The following is a 9,679-nucleotide window of genomic DNA, read 5'->3' on the forward strand; positions in this document are numbered from 1 at the left end:
TTTTTGGCCACTTGCATGATGATTTGTACTTTTTTTTTTTTTTTAAGCATTTGAGACAGCAGTGCACCTGTTGACCCACTAGAGGGAGCTTTAGCTCATACTATCTCCAAAACTGCTGCTGTTCAAACTACATCCCTCCAAACCAAACTTGCATTTCTACATGCCAGAATGTTTTCTGGCTTCACATGAATGTGAGCATGAAATTCATAATGTGCCTTAACATCCAACAATAAAATAATGGATACAATTTGTCAGTCCAGCACAGCACGAGGCCTATATTATATCAAGTTGTATTTTTCCTCTCAAACACATCAGTCTACAAAAAGACTTGATTATTGCAATGTAGCAGACCAAGCAATGTCTCCAATTTATGGAGGTGCAAAACTGACAAGGAAGTAACTTCATTAAGTTCATAATAAAAGGTAAAAAAAAAAAAAAGTTTTTAAGCAGCTAACTGGAGATTGCAAAGTATATCTATGTTGACTGTTTCAATGATTCCTATCAAACTGCTTATTTTATCTGAAGATATATAGTTAATTGTTTTATAGTTATACGCCATTCACAGTTATGTTACAAATTCAAATCACTGACCATAAAGTGATTAATATCTGCTTGTGAAATCCTCATCCCATTGGCTTAAGAAAAAAAATAAAATGCAACAGTGGTACAAAAAAAACCCCCTTTTATTTGACCATACTTGGCCAGTGCAAAACAACCCATGACATTTACAGCTTGAATCCTGCCCCTCCTTCCCTCCCTGCCCAAATAACTTCAACTCCATGGTTTGAGTCTACACCTGTGAAGATCTTCTCCTCCTGCAGTCTGTCCTGGATGTCCTTCATCACATGGGGCAGTCGTAGATGTGGATGGCTCGGTCATCTCCAGCTGAGATGATCTTTGAGCCGTTGCTGTTGTACTTCACGCTCCACACCTGAGGACACGCACAAGGAGAGAGCATTAAAACAGGCTGCTTGACTTTTCCTGTCATGTATTATTCTTGAATTTGTTTTTCACAACCTTGACCATGACAAAATTCCATTTGTGGTCAGCACTTAGTGCTTTTCTACCTTAGTGGCACTCAAAGCGCTTTACAATGTTTCTCATTTGCCCATTCACACACACATTCATACACCTGTGGAGCTGCCATGCAAGGTGCTGCCTGCCATTGGGAGCAACTTTGGGTTCAGTGTCTTGCCTAAGGACACGTCGACTGGGCCGGAGATCGAACCGCCAACCTTACAATCAGAGGACACTACCACCTGAGCCACAGCCGCCCGTAAGTTTGTCATGGTAGCAGGTTGTCAGCATGCACTGCATTATCATTTTATTATATGTTTCTGTTTTTATAACTATGATTAAGCAAGTTGCAAGTGAAACATTTTTGGTCACCAGTACGACATTAAGCTTTTTACAAAACCCTTAAATTGCAACAAAACGCTGTTAATCTGATCAGAAAGTGAGCAGAAAAAAAACAGCCAAAGTAAAGCTGAACAGTTAATTGGCTGCAAATTGTCCCTGTAGATTTTCTGGTTTTGCACATAATAATGAGGCACAGAAACAATATGGCAGACTAACTGCCTCTGATCTCGTCTCCGAGGAGCCGTGCTATTCAATCAGAGGCTTTGTTGGAGAACAGATAAAACTCCCCACAGGCGTCTGCAACCAGAGATCTAATGACAGCTGGGCTTATTGGTTTTTGCCAGAGCTGAATCATCAGGGCCGTGTGAGGGGCCCCGGCATGACTTTGGCCATACTGGTATTTCTCTAACACATCAGCACCTACAGCAGGATGACGATCTCATTTTGAATTCTATATTAGAAATGCAGTCGGCTTTGTCACCTGGTCTTGATGGTCGAAGAAAGTGTTGATACATGCTCTGGAGCTGGCGTCCCAAACCTTCACACTCTTGTCAGACGAGCTGGAGGCAGCAGAAAAGAACATTTTACATGTTTTACGGTTTATCTAGGCCTCCTCTGTTTATCTTGGCACTGTGAAATGGAAACTTTGTCTGAAAAACAGCATCAGCTGACAACGGTTTGCACAATAGGAGTGAAAGTGTGGGAAAGTAGACAGAGGAAAACACTGCTGCTAACTCATGAACACACAACAGGCAGACTAGCTGGTCATACTCCTACTGGTCGTTACTGGTGTACAATGGTGTCGTTTCTTTCAGGGCTAGTAGTCTGTGTTTGCGTGTTAGTCACTTCTTTAACTGTTATACAACCAAATTGCAGGTTTTCAAGCATCAGCGCAGCCTGAAACTACCAGTTCTGTATCCATCTGCAGCTGGTCTGAAGCTAGTGTTCATTTTACCTTGAGACAAAATGTGTGTCATCTGGAGAGAAGGCGACATTAAGAACCCAGGATCCATGACCGCTCAGTGTGCCAGCCAGGTTGGCATGTTGCCTGCAGAGCAATTCCAGCAAATTTTGTTAGAGAAAAAAAAAATCTCTTTTATAGTCTTTTACCCTATATACCAGTTATTCCTGCTGTTGTAATTCATCTACTGTAGCTTTGCTGTGACACTGATGTAAACTCATCAAGCTCCCTCACTTACTTTCATTGCAATATCTACTGCACATTTTTAAATAAAAAATATAGTATCTATAGAATGAAAACTGGTATCAGGAAGAAAAACAAGTTGCCAGCTGAACTCACACATCATATATTTTGATGTAGCCATCATCGGAGGCTGTGACCAGAAGCTGGGAGTCTGGAGAGAAGGTGAGAGATCTGATGGGCATGGCGTGACCTGAGGAGACGGCAAACAGAGTCAGTCAGTGACTCCCTCTGGTGAAAATCACGTTTTTTCTTTATCTTTTAAACATGCCCATATAGTGCCTTTTTTTTTTTTTTTTTTTAAGTTATTTTTTTGGCCTTTGTGCCTTTAATGGATAGTGCAGTGAGAGAGAGACAGGACAGTGGGGGAGAAGAATGGGGGGAGTACACGTGGGAAAGGGCCATAAGCAGGATTCAAACTCATGACCTCCACATCAGGACTGTAGCCCTGTACATGGGACGCCAGCTCAACCAGGTGAGCTATGGCGGTGCCCAATATGGTGCCTTTTAAATATGCCAACAGACACATCAAAAGTGTAATCAACAGTCAACACCATAGCTGAGCATTTCCACACTGAAGCTGCAATGTACAGACAAAAGTCTTAAAATTATTCCTCAGAACTGGTCTCCAGTTTGGACATGTATGGGTGAATAACTCTGATGTTACAACTTGCCACTGTGCAGCATAGAGCAGTTTTACACTGTTTGAGCAGAGGTGTAGGTGAGCTGGTGTGCTGAGCTGCAATGAATGGGGAGTGGAAAGTGGATCAAAAGGCATAGACTTATACCTAGATCTGCACATTCAAGAGGAAGCAATGGTTTAGAGTTACATACAAACATTTTAAGAAAGGAAGAGATTACTTTTGTAAAAAAAAAAAAAGTTATAAAAAATGTAACTTTAATACACAGAGATGAGTTTTAGGGGTTTAATCAACAACTGCAGAGGGAATATAGAAAGCCTAGAGCTCTTTTTCTTCCTTAAGGTTTTGAAATTGAATTGAACTTAATGCTGAAACAATTTTTGTTTGTGTATAACATCTGTGTTGCCATGACTGACCAATTATTGGCCTGGTCAACTGTCTGATATGCAGAACTTTTCAGTTTATTTTCTTCAGTCAATTACTGATAAAATAAAGCTATTCAAAAAAGCGCCACTCTGACACTTCTTAAAGATATATTATATTTTTGAAAAGTTCTGTTTTATTCAAACCAATGTAAAACATAAATAAACGCATTTTAAGGAAATTTTGTGTTTGAGTTTGCATTATTCTACATATTGAAAGAAATATATATGTATATTTTTTACTTCAAATATATATTGTTGTAAATATCAGTTATCTGCTCCTTGATTAAAGATAATAGTTGGTATCCGTTCTGAAAAAAAACAAAAAAACAAACCAAAAAAATATTGGTCGACTATGTTGCATGTATTTGTTAAAATGTTTTTTTTATATTGTAAATACAGAAATAAATGTTAGATTATTTTTTTCCATTGTAAGTTGAACATCTTCAACAAAAAACAAGTGATCTGAAGACAACATCTTGACCTCTAATGAAGTGTGGTGGGCATTTTTAAAAAAAGTATTTTCTGACATTGAAAAGATGAAATGCTTACTCCGTAAACCTAAATAACAATTACTGAATAACAGGTTATCAAAATAACTGCAGGTTTATTTTATTTCATTGTTTATTGACAGGACAATATACAATTACATTATGCTCAAGAGCAAGGATGCTTGTACCAGACTATAGCTGTCAAGCTAATTTCTATCTGTAGTCCTGGGGTTGCCTCATTTATTCCCTTTAATATGGATGTTATAATTGAACTTACCTTCCAGTGTGTGGAGTAGTTTTCCAGTGGCGATGTCAAAGATGTTGATGATTCCATCAATGGCTCCACTCGCCAAATACTTCCCATCAGGGCTCTGAGGAGCAAAATAGAACTGACATATTGAAAGCGTCATGGCAATTTACAGCTTTAGAGAGATGAGACTGGATAAGCTGTTAAACACAGGTTTTGGATCTGGAGAGAGCAGATTATGAGCTAAAATGAGGGGAAACCTTTATGTGAAAAAGCACAAACACAAATACAGATGAGTAACAGTGAAGCCACATCAGTTATTTCTCAGTCTTTAGAGCCTCTGAGTTTAAGGAGCCACCACCCAGCTGACCAAAACGACAATTTAAAGCTCCTTACGTAAGCTATACTCAGGATGAATTTTCCTCGAGTGTCCAGAGAGTATTCCTTCTTGCCACTTTCCACACCGAAGATGTTGACCTTGCCAAGATGGCTTCCTGTGGCGATGTACTTTGAGTCTGGGGAGAAGGCAACGGTCCATGCATCAACTAGAAAGGAGAGCAGGAAGACAGAGGAGGATTAAACACTTCAAATCTATGTGTCACCAAATGAGAGTGACTTTATAAATGTGCATGAATACTAGATTTTTTTTTAACCTTCAACATGACTGCCCCTGACTAAGATACCAAACTTGCCCTTTGTTCTTTGACAGGATTATTACTGAAGCTAAAAAACTACTATGTCCATACGTATAAAGGAAAAGAAAACAAAGGGCTTGATTAACAGTCTTCACGTCAAATCCAATCTAAGTATACCAAAACTCAGTATGTCCAAAGAAGGGAAAGAAAGGCCTGCAATCCTCTGAACCACACCAACCACTGAGTGCAACAGAGTGGTACTAATAGGAGGTGGCATGGCATTTAGATTTGTGGCTGTGTGGGGTTCTGGAAAGGTGAGTGTGACAAATAAAACAAGCTTGTTGTGCTGCAAACAGGCCAGACAGGCTGTCATCCCCTACAGGTTTGTGTTAATACAAAAAAAAGTACCAAATTAAAAACTCTGCACCACAAAGTAAGACCACATCAACCAGGTCAAACCAATGTTTTACTGGCCTTCAGACACACATCAGAGTCAAGCACAGAGCTGTAGGAAGAATGATCTTAGTCTACTACCCAGTAGGAATTCATATAGAAATAATTCCCGAGGCCCAGTCCTACCTGGTCCAGCGTCCATAGACTTGATCTGTTTTCCAGACTCCAGGTCCCACAGACGGATGTGTGCATCGAGGGAGCTGGAGGCGGCGATGGCTCCGTTGTGACTGATGTCAACTGACACCACACCCAGCTGGTGGCCTTCCAGAGTCCACTGCAGCTCCAGTTTCTCATCTGACCTGCATGAACAGTGCGACAAGGAGAATATTTGGTCATGTCAAGTTCAATAAACTCAACTTTTAGGCCAATGAGGAGGACAAGGTCTTAAGAAGTCTGAGAAAAACAAAATGTAACAATTCCATGACGACTGGGAACACTTCACCTGCTGATGAATATCAAACTTTATAAACTAAAGTTTCAGGATCCTATTAAAGGGATAATGTGAGACTGTTAATTCATGAAGCCAAATTAATGTAATTTCTGCAACTCTAGTTTTATCAAACAGAACCTCTTACATATCTCACAAAAATATGAATTTAAGAGAAAAGTCACTGAAGCAACAAAGTGATCCAAAAGCAAAACATGAATTAAAAACTGGTAGTTTTGAGAATGTGTCCTTTTTTTGTACAGTTTTCAGTGCTTCTTTCTCACTGATGAGACGTTTACCTACACAGTCACACTACCAGTTCTCCTGTTTGTGCTGCTTGCCTTTTTGTTTGCAATTCTGGCACAAACCTTTTGCATTATCAGTTTATAGGAGTGTGTCTCCATTAGCTAACAGGCTTTTCACAGTGAAATAAAACACAGGAAAGACATTCTGTCGCTTCTAACTTTTCTCTCAGTGATAATTTTAAATGGAAAAATCCCCAAATTCACAGTATAGCTGTTGTCTTTAACTCATCTGTGTAGTGAGTTTGTCGGGTAACTTTGCAGAAAAAAATTGAATTGTAGCAGAGCAGTGGGCTGAAAATGGATCATAAAATGATTAATTAATTTAAACATATGAGTACAGACTGGAATCAAGGTGGCCTCACAGCAAGAAGGTTGCCGGTTCGTGTCCCGGTGAGGACACCGGGGATCTTTCTGCGTGGAGTTTAGATGTTCTCCCCATGCAGCATGGCTTCTCTCTGGGTTCTCTGGCTTCCTCTCACACAGTCCAAAAACATGTTGAGGATAATTGGTGATTCTAAATTGTCCGTAGGTGTGAATGTGAGTGTGCTTGATTGTCTGTAGCCCTGTGATAGACTGGCAACCTGTCCATGGTGTCTGTCCCCTGCTTTTGCCCTGAGTCAGCTGGGATAGGCTTCAGCCCCCCCGCGACCCCAATGAGGATTAAACAGTGTATAGATGATGGATAGATGGATGGAAATACAGACTGGTTAACATGACACTTGAGCTGTGTTTCAGTCACTATTTTATACTCATCTTGTTGTCTGACAACACACAGAAAAATATGGAATTGACAACAGCTCTACCAAAAATTCAGCTGCATTAAAACGCAGTTTATGTGAGCACAGAGAGGAGAGGAGAAAATAGATGTCAAGGACTGACACCAGCAGAATGCAAATAATTAGCTGTCACTCAAAAAACTCATTATCCAATGGGGATGAACCCCTGAAACAAACCCACCCAACCTCCCTGTTTTCAAGTAAAATTTGAATTATGTGAAAAACTGAGAAAATAGACACTAATTAAATTTAATGGTACAAAGAAAAACACACAAACACAATATTTGGTAGAAAAAAAAATAGAATTAGACAAATGGCTGTCAGTAAATATAATGAGAAGTCGTGGTAAAAAGAAACACCACACACACCATTTCCAGACTTTCACCATATCATCTAGTGAACCAGTGACGATGGTTTCGGAGCCGTCTGCCTCACTTTTACCCCACGCTGCTGTCCAGATGGCATCGTCGTGTGCTGAGAGGAAAAGAAATACAGGTTAGAAAAAAATGTGACAGCAAAAGGTTTTTCATCAATCAAGAAACTAGTCAGGCTGTTGACACGATTAGTTAAAGGACAGAGTTGGTGTTAATTGGTGCAGGATGCAGGAAATTACATAACAACAAGAAAGAGAACTTTAAGATTTCATTGGGTTTCAGACAATGTGACTGAAGTATTTATTACTGGGTTTTAGTAAATCTTTCCATTTTATCTGTTTATGTTTAATTACCTCTCACTATGGAGAATCACTGGTTTGACTATTGCTTTTTTTTTGTTACTATTTAAAACTATTGACATTTTTATTCTTCTATGTGAAATTATGTTTTTTGGTATGAATTGTTCTACGATAAACTAAAGTAATGTAGGTGGTACTGTAATGTTTGTTTAAGGAACATATGACTCAGTGTAACAGCGTGGCTCACTAACTGGCTTTCTATAGTTTCTGAATAATAATGAAGATCTATGGCACAGAGGAATAAAACAGATGCATATTAGGCTTTGGCTATAGTAGTAAATCTTTAAATTAGTCTTTAATATTACAGAAATTGACAGTTAAAAGTTATCCAAGCCTGGTAACAATGGTTCTCTTTTTGTTAAGCACAAGACGGCTGCCGTATCATTGCACAGCTTCCTTCTTTTTGGCATTGTTGAGTGATAACTGAGGTTGGATTATCAGTTGACTTTTCATATACAACTTATGCAAAAATAATGGTGACTCAAATAATGTTTTTGGCTATCAAGTGTAAATGTGGAAATGTTTACAGTTTCATGACATACTATGTTTAAACATAATTTACTGTATGCATGAATTATTACAAGAAAAAAAATTTTTTTTGATGTCTCTAAGAAGATATTCTAATTATTTAACTACTATAATTAAATTTAAACAAAATTAGCACTCTTGAAGGCCTGATATGTACATTTTGTAAAGAAAACAACAGGTCTAGTAATTGTTTTTAAAGCTGTAATGCTATCAATAACTGCTTAATGGCTTAAGCCAAGTGAGAATAACACACAACAACACAGTTTAACGAATGAAAAAGTAGACATAGGAGCTCTGAATAACAGAGCTTACTGTGGGAAATCAGTAATAAGGAGCTTAATCAAGTTTGTAGAAATAATACAGTGAGATCTGTGCATGTGTGATGTTACTCACCATGTTCTTGCTTGAACAGAATGCTGTACTGAAATCAAAGCATAAGTTCAGAGTTAATCTTTGAATGCAGTCATTCAGACAATAACACGAAGTGCTGCACAGAACACATGAAGCAGTCTGTTGCTTACCTGAGTGCTCATTGTTTTGGTCCTGGTAGCTGGAGAGACAGCTGACTCACTTCAACCTGAAACGAGCATGAGTGTGAGACAGTGACAGTTTATTCAGGAAGAAACAATCAGTGATTGAAACTCTCACAGTGAGTTTAACAACACTCATGTAAAGTTAAGAGCTGTTGCTGTGGCTTTGCCCAAAGACACCAGAAAGAACGATAAACAGCACTTGTATTGTTGTACCGAACTTGTGCAGTTGAACTTTAAAAAAAAAAAAAAAAAAAAAACTAGAGCTAACGCTGGTTAGCCCAGGCTAGCAGCGGCTATAACAACACAGCAGGTTAGCGCTGCGACCTGCAGCTACAAGATGCTGTTAGCTGTCTGAACATGCACAAGGTTATCGGTAACTACTGATACTAAACCGGTAAACTGTGACAATATGCGCCCACGTACCTTGAGAATTCCTAATTCAATGCTGAAACAAATTTTAGATGCTCGTTGATTTACATGTGAGACGCCATGACAACATTTGATGTAACTTCCGGTCTCCCTCTACTTCTGCAGATTGTCTTTAACCAGCGGCTGTAAAAGGACTGAGGAGGCTCACTATCACCACCAGCGGAGCTGCGCAGCTACAGCGTTTGTTCAACAAGAAAAGTTAAAAAAAAATAAAAGAAGATTTCTAAAATGTGATTAATATTGATCAGTCTATAAACTTAGAAAAAACGTGCTAACTGGAACTAAAATGGTTCTTCACAGTGATGCCATAGAACAATTCATTTTAGTTTCTGTCCTTAAAAAAAAAAAAAAAAACACTTCTTCAGATGATTTAAAAATGCTCCAGGTGTTTCAAAGAAACATAAAAAAAAGAAGTTTCTTTAGGCACCATAAATGACACCTCCATGAATTAGACCAATAAATAGATTCTTTTAGAAATAATTTTTCTATTTAGTTTTTC

The 9,679-nt window shown here is 38.7% G+C and overlaps 1 protein-coding gene across 1 annotated transcript; it reads right to left on the reverse strand.

Moving 5' to 3' along the window:
* Positions 1–665: 665 nt before the first annotated feature.
* skic8 (SKI8 subunit of superkiller complex) lies at positions 666–9,264 on the reverse strand. Its single transcript, XM_008294591.1, has 11 exons — positions 9,175–9,264; positions 8,740–8,795; positions 8,612–8,639; positions 7,326–7,431; positions 5,576–5,748; positions 4,758–4,906; positions 4,392–4,485; positions 2,660–2,753; positions 2,315–2,407; positions 1,841–1,919; positions 666–931 (listed from the first exon to the last, which is right to left on the reverse strand). The coding sequence occupies exons 2-11, from the start codon at positions 8,749–8,751 to the stop codon at positions 842–844; spliced, it is 918 nt and encodes a 305-aa protein (XP_008292813.1). The 5' UTR covers positions 8,752–8,795; positions 9,175–9,264; the 3' UTR covers positions 666–841.
* Positions 9,265–9,679: the final 415 nt, after the last annotated feature.

The sequence above is a fragment of the Stegastes partitus genome, unplaced genomic scaffold (genome assembly GCF_000690725.1).
Source record: "Stegastes partitus isolate 25-593 unplaced genomic scaffold, Stegastes_partitus-1.0.2 Scaffold21, whole genome shotgun sequence".
Classification (NCBI taxonomy): Eukaryota; Metazoa; Chordata; class Actinopteri; family Pomacentridae; genus Stegastes; species Stegastes partitus.